General features: G+C 40.2%; 1 protein-coding gene and 1 pseudogene across 2 annotated transcripts in view; one reads left to right on the forward strand and one right to left on the reverse strand.

Moving 5' to 3' along the window:
- epha2b (eph receptor A2 b) overlaps positions 1 to 12,771 on the reverse strand; it is a 95,688-nt gene extending 82,917 nt beyond the window's left edge. For both annotated transcript variants that reach the window (XM_088332997.1, XM_088332996.1), the window contains exons 1-2: positions 12,594 to 12,771; positions 8,349 to 8,428 (exon numbers count right to left, since the gene is read on the reverse strand). In XM_088332997.1, coding sequence (XP_088189123.1) covers positions 8,349 to 8,428; positions 12,594 to 12,681 — 168 coding nt within the window. In that variant the 5' untranslated portion in view covers positions 12,682 to 12,771. The remainder of the gene's footprint in view (positions 1 to 8,348; positions 8,429 to 12,593) is intronic.
- Positions 1,628 to 6,363, forward strand: LOC148370485 (uncharacterized; annotated as a pseudogene).
- Positions 12,772 to 12,983: the final 212 nt, after the last annotated feature.

Genomic DNA, 12,983 nt, shown 5'->3' on the forward strand with positions numbered 1-12,983 from the left:
CTACACATTCTCCCTTGATGGTTACAGGAACTGGATGAGTTCTGGTTCTCCTGAAGTCCACCACCATCTCTCTGGTCTTGGTGGTGTTTAGGTGCAGGTGGTTTGCGTCGCTCCATCGGACAAAGTCCTGAATCAATTTCCTGTACTCCTCCTCCTGCCCGTTTCTGATACATCCCACGATCGCAGTGTCATCTGCAAACTTTTGCACATGGCAGAAGACAATGAGAAATAGATTGAACAATCTTGTAGAGGATCATAAGAAATAAAAATAACGGATTAGTTGATTTCGAAACATATCATGCTAATTTAAGAATAATTGCATGGGAAATAAATGGGTAGAAATTGATTAAACTAAGATAATGTCTACTAGTACTTAAATTTAGAGAAAAATTTAAGACATAGAATAATCCGGCCAATTTACTAAAAAATCCCACTACGTAAGCACAATGGAATTAACGAGACTCTCAAGTGCCAGTGAATTCCACAAAAAGACTCTTTCTAAGTCTCCAAAGGACATATAAATCTGTCAAAAAGAGGCCATGGACTAATTTGCTGAAAGAGCCAAAGACATCAGTCATCCATTGTCTGCGCCGCTTATCAACAGCGAGGCCAAGGGAGTGATATGGAGCACATCCCAGCTACGCTCATCAACAACGAGCTCAAGGGAGTGGGGGTAACACACTGCGAGTCAAAAGGTCACATGTCCTTTGAATGTGAAGAAGAAAGCTCTGCTGAGCAACACCAAACAGCGTGACTAGGCCAAGATAGTATTCAGACATAAAGTCAAATGCCATAGCAGCAGTATTCTTACCTGACCCACTCAAGTCACTGTTTAAACAGCATAACTGGCTTATGGATAGATGCGTACCGCATATCTCGTTGTGCAAAAAGAAGAGCATCAAATGGCAAGACTTGGAAAAATTAGTGTACAAAGGAGAAAGGCTCTTTTCTGGTCGGTGACAGTGCAGTCAGAAGTACACTTAATAGAAGAACAAGAATGACAAATCTTTTTAACCGGAGAGGACGAGGAATTGTTGACGCAGATTCCCGAGAAATTATGGTCTCAGGGGCCTACGGACGTGGGCCTTGTAAAAGGGGCCTCCCCTGTAGTAGTCAGACCAAAAACAGAGCATCGCCCTAGAATAAAACAATATCCACTCAAGCCAGATGCTATGGCTGGGATACAACCAGTGATTGAAAATTTAATAAAAGCAGGGTTGTTAGTGGAATCTGCCGACTCCCCAGTAAACACGCCACAACATGCACTCATGGTTAATATCGTGGACCTATAACAACTCTGTGACAGTGACTGTGCCACCAAATGCCACCAACCTCTTTAAAAGGGTTCCAGTGAGGCAGTCTAGGGGTACAGCCAACACATATTACTGGGCAAGGGTGGGAGGAGTACTGGTGGTATGTGTTTGGACACGGAGCGTTCCAAGGGTGGGAGTATTTGGTTATAACGGAAGCAGGGGAGTACTGGACCCCAGGGGACAGCTCTGAGGCCCAGTATTTCAAAAATCGGGTTAAATTGCAGCATCAAGGAAGCAATTTACAACTGACTATAACCGTTACAAACCAGACAATTCGAACTCCGGGATCAGATTTTTTTTTTTAACAGCACGTGCTGGGGTTTCACGTTATGGGCCTGGTCCTCGGGCATGGACCCCTTTTTCCCGGTCGTAGTGTGTGTAAATGACAGTATGAAATCGACTGATCAGCCAAAATTAAGTAACTACTCTGTAACGACAAATATCACATCAGTAAGCATGTCAGTCGAAGACATTGATGGGTGGTTCAAAGTTACCACAGGAATTTCAAGGATAGATAACAACTGGTTGCTAATGGCTGAGCAGGCGGCACATGCTGTCATGACCTATTGTGTTGTGTGTATGGGTGCTTGCCTTCTTTTGCGGGTTTGTACCATCCACTCTGAACTCAGAGTGCCTGATAAACGTAATGAATAATAATGTAGCAAACGGAAACTGCTCTTTCTGGGATCAATCCTACCCCGAAACGACAGTTGAAAAACATAAGCCTGTGTTTTCTAAAGGAGTAGTTCAAAATAATTTTACCTGTATAAATAGAATCGGACTTGGTGACAGTATAAGTAGTCTGAATGATATACAATGTCACCAAATGTTGACAGTCAATATAACATTTAAACCACTCTCCCGGAGTGACATCTGGTGGTGGTGTGGAGGAGACAAGTTGTATGATAGACTACCGTACAATACCACAGGATTGTGTGCATCTATGTCTCTTATTTTACCTGTGTCTATAACCGCCACCACAATCCCTGAATTGCTAACATCTGTGAAGAGCTTGTTACCACATGCATGGAAAAGTAAAGGTCTACCTATGCCTGGAGTGACAATGATCCTACATACATCGACAGCATCGGTGTTCCAAGAGGCGTACCAGATGAATACAAATTAGCAGATCAAGTAGCAGCGGGTTTTGAATCTTTGATTTGTTATTGGTGTACAATTAATAAAAATGTTGACAGAATAAACTATATCCATTTCAATGTGCAGAAGTTAGGAAACAAAACAGAACAAGGTTTCTCCGCCATACACGAGCAACTCTCTGCTACCTCCCTCATGGCTTTCCAGAACCGGATTGCTGTTGATATGCTACTGGCTGAAAAGGGAGGGGTCTGTTCTATCTTTGGTGACCAACGTTGCACGTTCATACCGAACAACACGGCAGCAGACGGAAGTCTGACAAAGGCCCTGGAAGGCCTCAGGTCACTTAACAACAAGATGAAAGACCACTCAGGAGTTGACACATCAATGTGGGATGGTTTTGGAGATACGTTTGGAAAATATAAAAAATAATATATCAGCTATGATGGCGATAGCCGTTTTTGCGGCGATTCTCACATTGTGTGGATGTTGTTGTATTCCGTGCATAAGAACATTGCTAATGAGATTAATTACAACAGCTCTTGCCCCAATGCAGGCAAAGATGGTACCTTTGTATGCTCTGTTGCCCTCGGACACCAATGCTGACGATGACTCTGGCAATTACCATAAAAATGACGATGGTGAAAATTGTAATGACACAAATGTTGATGATGATTGCCTGTCTCTGCATTTTCCTGATTTTTACTCAGATCCTGGTCATTATGACGACAACCTCTAAGTGTAACAACTGTTGTTGTGTTCATGATTTCTCTGTTGAAAATCGTATTGCGAAGTGACAGTTGAATGAAGTATTAAATCACCAATAGGATAAAGAGGAGGGAATGATGGGGTTGTATTTATCCTACAGTTGACATTTAATATGTTATATGTGTTCTCAGCCATTTTGAAGAGTTCTCAGCCCGTAAACTACTCTCCAAGGCCATGAGTTGTTTTTTTATGTACAGACTGTGTTTTTGTTCTCACATACCAACGAAATACATCCTGACCTGGCATCCCATAACTCAAGATTGTTCTTCACCAAAGAGCCTGGGAAAAAGGAGTTTCCCAGGACCAAGGTCACCTGTCATCATTGGATGGAAAGCAGGCCTTCGAAAGAAGACTAATCAACTCTACGTAGCAAAGGCAAAAACTGAATATTAGAAGGGAGGTTTTTCGAGGAGATCCTCAGAGCCAGAGCCGAGCCGAGCCAGAGCGCAGCAAGCAGGGCAGAGCGAGCGAAAATATGTCTAACAGCAGAATCTCGGCGGCTCTCAATATGATGATTAATAAAGTAACTAATTATAAAGAACCGATTCTCTTTGTCCTATATTGCAGAGCGTTTTATTATAAATGTTGGAAACTTGAACCTAACATTTACAAAATCATGCATATCTATCTTTCAGATTTAATTTCGCCCTGTTCTGGTCTGGAGCCTTCGCTCTGAAAATGCTGGTCTACTTGTGATCCCAAGAGCCAAGAAGAGATCCGCAGGTTCAAGAGCGTTCTCCATTCGGGCCCCGGTGCTGTGGAATGCTCTTCCCCCTGAGATTCAATATGCAACCTCAGTGGAAATGTTTCAATCTAAACTTAAGACACACTTCTATTCTATAGCATATGAATAACCTGTATTTTATGTTGACAATATCTGTGTATTATTTGTCCTAATGTAGGTTTGGGGATGGTGTCATAATAGTCTTTGGTTTGCAATAATCTGTGATCTGTGCAGCCCTTTAATAGTCTTTGTGATTAAGGGCTATACAAATAAACATGACTTGGCTCGACTTGGTGTGTATTTGGCAAGTACAGCCTAGTGGCGCCCATCCCCCCTCAGGCCAACAAGTAGATCATATATATCTGTTTCAACTTCAAGGAAATTGACTCAATACCGTGGTTAACTGATGAATCGGATTTTGTAGACATTTTTAATTTCCTCCTTTTTATCCAAATATTGAAATTTTAGACAGACGGACAAATAGTCCACAAAACAACAGCTTATTCTATTTTAATCCAAGTGTTTTGTCAATTAATATGAAAACAAATAAAAATACTTACCATTATTTGCTATACACCTGCAAATATGTAAGATACTCTTATCCAAAGATCATATTACCTTTGGACTTATCATACAAAACAAAAAAGAATTAGCAATACATTTAATTTTACGTGTAGCATTTTATTATCCCAAAAACATGTATCAAAAATGTAAACACACTTCAAAATGTTGTCAACAAATTTGTTTTTTGGTCCAATCTTTGAATAACTAAAATATTTTAAACGTGAAAATTATATATAATAGTCTCAAGAATCGTCTCCTTGTGTAGTGTTAAACGTGTTGTTATAATTATTTTTCTTTTTACTTTTATTTTATTAACTAATTCTCTGATTTTTTTTTTCTGTACTACTGTAGAATTTTCTGTTCCCTCTGCTGGACCAAAGTGGTACTACAGCTTTACAACTACGTGTACCAACGTAATTGTGTGCATTCTGATTTAAATTCCTTTGATTTATTAAGTGGCGCATAAATCACGTGATACAACAAATCGATTATCTAATTAATTGTCAACGCTTTTGGAAATGTATTTTAATCAATTGTATCGATTAGCAGTTGCAGCTCTAGTGTGAAGTTAATTGTAAAGCGCTTTGGAGGTCTTCAGTGACTGGTAAAACGCTGTATAAATGCATTCCATTTTCCATTTACCAAAAATAACATACTAGCTGATGTCATGCTGCCCTTCTCCGAACACCTCAACCCAATTACAAGAATTTGAGGTGCTATAGTCTACATGCTACACCGATCCCTCTTTTACCTGGATAGGGCTAAGGGGGCTGTGAGAATTACATTTTTGTACTTCTCCAGTGCCTTCAATACCATACAGCCTCTGCTACTTAGTAGGAAACTGACAAAGATGGGAGTTAGCTCACACCTTGTAGAATGGATTACCTGACAGGCAGACCCCAGTATGTGAAACAGGGGGGCTGTACATCGGACAGTGTGGTTAGCAGCACAGGATCTCCGCAGGGGACCGTGCTCTCTCCGTTCCTATTCACCCTGTATACGTCAGACTTTCAGTACAACTCTGAGTCCTGCCACGTGCAGAAGTTTGCTGATGACACTGCTATCGTGGGATGTATCAGAAGTGGGCAGGAGGAGGAGTACAGGAAATTGATTCAGGACTTTGTTTAATGGAGCAATGCAAACCACCTGCACCTGAACACCATCAAGACCAGGGAGATGGTGGTGGACTACAGGAGAACTAGAACTCACCCGGTTCCTGTAATCATCAAAGAAGAATGTGTAGAATTTGTCGAGACCTACAAATACCTGGGTGTGCAGCTGGGCAATAAACTAGACTGGACTGCCAACACAGAAAATCTATGTAGGAAAGGTCAAAGCAGACTTTACTTCCTCAGAAGGCTGGCGTCCTTCAACAGTTGCAAAAAGCTCCCGAAAATATTCTATGAGACTGTTGTGGCAAGCACCCTCTTCTATGCGGCAGCATGTTGGGGAGGCAGCGTCAAGAGGAAGGATGCCTCTCGTCTCAATAAACTGGTGAGGAAAGCGAGCTCTGTTGTGGGCACAGAGCTGGACAGCCTGACTACAGTAGCTGAGAGACGGGCACTGGAAAAGCTGTGGTCAATCACGGACAATTCATCACATCCACTACACTGCATTATCTCCAGACAGAAGAGCAGCTTCAGCGACAGACTGCTGTCACAGTCTTGTACCACGGACAGACTGAGATCTTTTCTTCCTCATGCCATGAGGCTCTTTAACTCCAACATTGCATATTACCGTATTTTTATTGCAGTGTGTATTCTGTGTAGCACTATCTAGATACTCTATATAACACGCTACATTGGGTATTAACACATCACATTGGGTATTTGTGTATTGTATTCTTTTTGCTTTATTACTGTTTTGTTCTTCACCGCAGGGATGCTGCTGGATGTGTGAATTTCCCTGCGGGGATGAATAAAGTATCTATCTATCTATCCATCTAATTCTTATTTTAACATCATATAACTAACAACGTACCACATAACAACGCTTCACTCGCTTCAGTCTAAACCAGGATTCCATTTCCTTCAAAAGAGTAATTGACGCCCTGGCGACACATGGAAAATTGGACGCTACATTCATTCTTTTGTCCCCGTTGCCGATCGCTTTCTCCAGCAACAGAGCGTGAGAAAGCACCGCCACTTTCCCAAAGCCGCTTATGCCGTACGCTCAACGTGGCCGCAAATATTTCTAGGGGAAGCCGCAACATGTTTGAACACGGTCTTGGCTGCAGGGACGAGGAACCCCATGAGGCCTTTTTAAAGCAGGCAAAATGTGCGTTTTTTTCTACAGAGAAAAACTAGCTGTATAAAATCTGCGTGACACCTTCGCAGGACACAAAAACAAAATAAAACAAGGACGACACGCAGAGGGACCACATTTTTGAGTCGTTAGCGCTTTTAAATTATATTATTTACAGAGACTTAAGAATATTTACTTTTTGTGAAACCACATTATGGATAAACATAAATCTTGAAAAGTTGGAGGAATGTACGATAATTAGCGGGCCGATACCTGCCAAATATGACATCAAGTCATTGGACTGGTAGAATAGAGATCGACCTGATAATTAGTCACTTGATGCCACGCTAAAATAGTTAATGAGCTGACACTACTTTTACCAAAGCATTTATGTTTCTCAAAGAAAGATATTTTGATTTTGTAAAGAAGTAGTAGCGCAACTTGGTCATTTCCATTCCCAACCTTTTCAGAGTTAATCACCTGACTCAAAGTCATAATATTCAGCTGACAGCACATTATAGAACGATTCCGAGCATTTACGTTCCTCATTAAAATATATTTGGCTTCTCGTGGTCGTTTCTCTCTTCAATATCTTCATTATTCGTCACCTGTTAGCACACTATACTATTCAATTGCCTGACAGTACTTATTAGAAAGATTCTAAGCATGTATTAAACGTATTAAAATATTTTCTCATGAAGGACTAGAAAAAGGTTGTTGTGTTTCCTCTCAACCTCCACATAATAAGTCACCTAATCATGCTGTACCATTATAAAAGCTGACACTACTTGATAGGTTTAAAGCATTTGTTACTCATTGATATACATTTTGATTTTCTATAGACAGGGTAGAACAACTATGTTGTTTCTCCTTTCAAACTCTTCATAATTAGTCACTTGTCACCGAATATTCAATTAGTTGGCACTATTTGTTAGAAAGATTCAAGTATTGATGTTTAAAATTAGAACATTGTTTGATTTTTTTTTACAGATGTAATAGCACAACAGGGTTGTGTCTCCTTTCAACCTCTTTACAACTAGTCACTTGATGCCACACTATAATATTAAATTAGATGGCACTACTTGTTAAAAACATTTTATCTGGCAAATTAGTTGGCTTTTTACTCTTTTTGCTTTCAATCTAGTTTCCCTTTTAGTTTTTTATCTGTTTACCTAGCCAACTATCAAGCTATTTAAAAGTCCCCATTTTAGAAATTCATATCAAACTGCGTAAAAAACATTTCAACGCTTGAAAAAAGGTTGGAGACCGCTGCTTTAGAAGTAGCATGCGGTGGCTCAAATGCCCCCTTCCAAAAACGGAGGCAGACTTTAAAAGTGAATTGCTGGCTACACATACAATTGCTCAAGCAGAGCCTCCAGAACTCAAGAAGCCACAAGCATTCCCAGCTGAGGGCGAGCCGCTATTTCGTCTGTCTCCGCTCCGTGCCCGCCGGGCCACTTCCAAAGCCGACAATTGGCGCCTTTGACACCGAAGGCCGAGACCTCTCGCAGGAGCGCCCAGGCAAACGAGTCAAACGCTCAAATATTTCACATAAATGAGGCTTGGCCCTTCCGGTGCAAAGTCCCCGTGCGGGCAAATTCCAAGCGAGGGGGTGTTGAGATGTTGCAAAGGATACTCACCCCGGGCTTGTCTCCCTGCTCGAAGGGCCAAGTCAACCAGCCCAGCTCGCCGCCTGTGGCCTTCATGTCCAGAAGAACTTCTGTGGGGAAATACATAAACACAAGGTCTAAAGTTTGAATATAGTTTAATGACGAAAAGTCGTTCTCATTCTTAATTTGGGTCAATTATTTCTGTCGTTTCATGTACAGCAATCCCTTCTTTTTTTTACAGATGTAATAGCACAACAGGGATCAGAACCACAAACAATATGTGAACATTCGCAAAGTAGTAAGGCTGCTACTAACGATTTTTTCATTTTCGATAAATTGGTCGAATATTTTTTTGATTAATCCGATTTCTTCACTCCTCTTTATTTCAAATATTAACGTTTTGGACAGACAGAAAAATAGTGCACAAAATAAACAGAATATTTCATATGAAAAAAGAATTATAAAAAATCCAAGTGTTAGTCAATTGATTTGCCAATAAACAAAAATACATACAAATTCATGCTGTACACATACCTGCGTATATGTATGATACAATTTTCCTACCACCTTTTCAAAAGATCCTATTATATTTGCAATTATCATACAAAACCAAGAAGAAAGAGTAGAAAATTATTATTTTTTGTAGAAATCCAGAAAAAAATATTTTAAATAAAAAAACCCTAATCAAAATGTTGTCAGCAAATTTGTTTTGGGGCTAAATCTTTGAATATGACAAACATTACCAATATTAAAATGATATATAATATGCTTAAGAGTCTGCCCATTGTGTAGAGTTAAACATGTCATTATTATCATCTTTCTTTCTGCTTTATTTTATTTACTTATTTTCTGATTTTCTTTTTTCCTTTTGCAGTACTTTTTGTTCCTTTTAAAATTGTTAACTTTGTTTCATGATGAAACAGTCAAACAGTACAAAGTTATACCTTCAATGCCAAATTTCTTAATACAATATTCAATTAAAAATAATTTTAAAAATGTAGGCTCACTTTTTATAAAAACAGTTCTCGCGCCCTCCGCCGAACAATGTGGTACTATAACGCTCAGCGTCACAACAGAATTGTGTGCATTCTTATTTGCATTGATTTAATGTACTAAGTGGCTCATGAATCGCTGATCTAATTCGTAATAACCAATTCAATAGATTAGTTTTTGATGCCCTAAAAGGCTTGTAGAGTACAAAATATTTTGAGAAATATTGTCACCAGGCCTTCATCAGCCCCTTTGTCGTAGTTGGAACACACATTTTCTAACTTTCTCTCACAAAACCTAAAAAAGGACCATATTGATGCATTTAAAAAAAAAAAAAAAAAATTTCAAACAGCTTGCATCTTTAAAATTTAAAAACGAAAACTGGTTACACGTCCCAAAATATGGTCAGTGTGCCATCATAGTCCCTGGGCCGTAGTTCGACAACCCACTTTCCAACATTCTCTCCCGCCCCCCTAAAAAAAATTAATAAAAAAGATGAATTTATGGATTTCATAACAAACAAATACAATTTTGTTGTGCACGATCAGCCTGCATCTTTTCAAACTTAAAAAAAAAATCCACCCTGAATAAATGCAAAATATATTCAGCAAGCCAACAGTGGCCCCTGGCCCATACTTCTAACTTTCTCTTCCTAAGTAAAAAAGGAGACTAATCAATGCATTTCAAAGCGGAAATATTCTATTTAGTCAAATTCAGTCAGCGTGCATTTTTCAAGTTTAAAAAAAAAAAAAAAAGTTCCACCCTGTCGCAAAATGTGGTCAGTTGGCCAGTAGTGGCTTACAGGCCATAATTATTACACCAAGGTTCTAACCTTGTCTGCTCAAAGATTAAAAAATGTATGCATTTCAAAGCGAAATGATTTGATTTTGTCTTGCATTTTTCAAATTTAAAAAAGAAAAGCAATTCCACTTTGTCGCAAAATATCGTCAATGGAACAACAATGCCTCCCAGGGGCCATAGTTGTAACACCTATTTTGTCTCTTCAAAGATCCATCCAGCCATCCATTTTCTGCACTGCTTATCCTCAGTAGGGTCACGGAGGTGCTGTAGCCCATCCCCGCTATCTTCGGGCAGTGGGCACGGGACACCCTGAACTGGTTGCCAGCCAGTCGCAGGGCACACAGCGACGTACAATTCGCTCGCTCATTCAAACCTAGGGAAAATTTGGCCTGGCCAATTCACCTGACATGCATGTTTTGGGAATGTGGGAGGAAACCGGAGTGTCCGGAGGAAACCCACGCAAGCACGGGGACAACATGCTAACTCCACACAGGAGGTTCGATCTCACTAACCACTGGTACTTCAAAGCGGCTGCCTTTTCCAGCAGCTGCTCTATTGTTTTATTGTCTGCTCCTATCTTCGGTGTTCTTTCTTCCCGTTTTGACTACTACACTATGGATTACTTCTATCCTATGGGACATGGGTTTTAGCGCACAAAAAATGCGTGTATTCAAGGAATTTCAACTCCTTACCCTGAAGAATTCTCGTGCCGGCGTGATGAAGGGGCCTATCGTGGAAGAACAGCCGGAGCTAGCGAAGCGGCTAGCGGCGTTATAAGTCTTCGGTACCATCCGTAATCATGGTAAATGCGAACTCACGACCAAATAAGATCATCGAGTGCTGGTGGAAAACATCGAAGCGCACAGGGAGCGCAGTTGCTGTGTTTTGCGGAAACGTGGCTCACGTTTAGCATTCCGGACGCTAACGTGTAGCCACCTTGAGCTACCCGGAGCTATTCCGGCTTCAACGCCGCTAAACAGAGACACGAAAGCCGGGGGGAATCGGAGAGGAGGCGGACTTGCTAACACGAGGTGGTGTATCCCTGGATTTTCACAAAGAAAAGTTTTCCATCTGCCGCAGGGATGTCGAACTTTTGGACTGGCGTGACGTCATCTACTCCACTTCAAGCACCCCTAGGGCATCATGTTAATCTGTTTATAAACAACGGGGTAGACTGCTGGAAGTGTGAATTTCCCTACGGGGATGAATAAAGTATCTATCTATCTATCTATCTATCTATCTACCCCTCTTCAAAGATAAAAGAAACAAATTTGTATTTCAAAGCAGAAAGATTCAATTTGAATATGTTCAATCAACGTACATATTTCAAATTGAACAGAAGAACACCAGTTCCACCCTGAAGAGACCCAAAATATGGTCAGCAGGCCATCAATTGCCACCAGTATATTGAACAACGATTTTTTAAACTTTTCCCCAAAAATTAAATAGCAGAGTAAAGATTGGATTGTGTTTGCATCTTTCAAATTAAAAAAAAAAACGGTTCCACACCGAAACACCCCAAAATATCTTCAACAGACCATCATTGGCACAGATTTATTTCCAAAAACAAACAAAAAAAAAAAATAGAAATCTAATTGATGCATTTCAAAGTGGAACAGGTCCATTCTGTCCAATTCCTTGAACCTCCATCTTTCAAATTTAGGAAAAAGAAAACATTTTTCCGGTTCCACCCGTAATTGTTACAAATGTAAATTTAATGTGACAAAATATTGTGAACAAGAGCCATTTTAGGCGCAGAGCCTTTGGGGTACTAAGCACCCAGAGTGTACGGCTGGTAAAAAAAAAAAATCACTTTAGGATCATTCAACATTGGTTATGAGTGTCACTTCCTGTTTGTGGATATTATATTACACTTTGTTGTTAGCAGAAACACTATTACTACGATTCAATGCAGCTAAAAGGTGGACTAATATCTGTTGATTATAACAAAGTCGTGCCTATTGAGTTGTGAATTAGTTGTTCAACATAACAACTATTAAACATACTCTGATCGTAATTCGCCGGAAGCTCCGAAGACTTCGTCACTGTGCCTCAAGTCACACTAACTGAGCGTAAGAGAAGTAGTGCTAGGAATCAAATGGACTGAACCATTTCAAGACACTGTAGTCTTTCCGAGGCTCAATTTTTATTCTTGTGTTTTGTTTAACCTTTTCAGCTGTTTTATCTTACGTTTTTCATCATATTTGAGTCTACCCTGTCCTTTATTAAGAACAAAGAGTAAGATTTACATCGAAATATTATAATTCTATCCACTTCTTCCTCAGTTTAACTTTGTTAAAACGTTGGTAAAAAGGTTAAGTGACAGAAATAATTACAAGTGTCATTTAGAAATTAATTCAACGTAAATCGGATAAAAAAAAATAGCTAGCTACTTTGAAACGGCGTCCTGCTGTCACTAAAAAGTTTCTCGCAGGCTCTCCGCGTGGCTAACTTGAACTGGTAAAAAGAAAAGTGAAAACTCACCTTCTTTACTTTGCAGGGTGACAAGGATGCCATTAATTAGCACATAAGTGAATATGAAAAGCGGTTGGAGTGCTGTAAGCCTTTCCATTTGCGCCACTTGTCCGCTCCTTTAAGTTTGCTTTACGTTTTGTTGCGCGCTCCCGGGCGACGACTGACCAACTTGAATCCCGTACAGCGCTTTGCCTACAAAGTCGCACGCGCACGCGCACGCGCTCATTCACAAAGCAAAAAAAAAAAAAAAAAAAAGCCTACTTGTTGGAATGTGGGCGTGCGTGAGGGCGTGTGCGTGTGCGCGTGGGATGGGAAGGAGGAAGGAAGGCTCCTCCGGAGTAACCTGAGGCGTTCAAGAACCGTCGGAATTGTTTTTTTCATTCATTTCGAATTGACGGG

This window comes from Urocampus carinirostris, chromosome 3 (assembly GCF_059441175.1).
Source record: "Urocampus carinirostris isolate Australia breed hairy pipefish chromosome 3, RoL_Ucar_1.0, whole genome shotgun sequence".
NCBI classification, from domain to species: Eukaryota; Metazoa; Chordata; class Actinopteri; order Syngnathiformes; family Syngnathidae; genus Urocampus; species Urocampus carinirostris.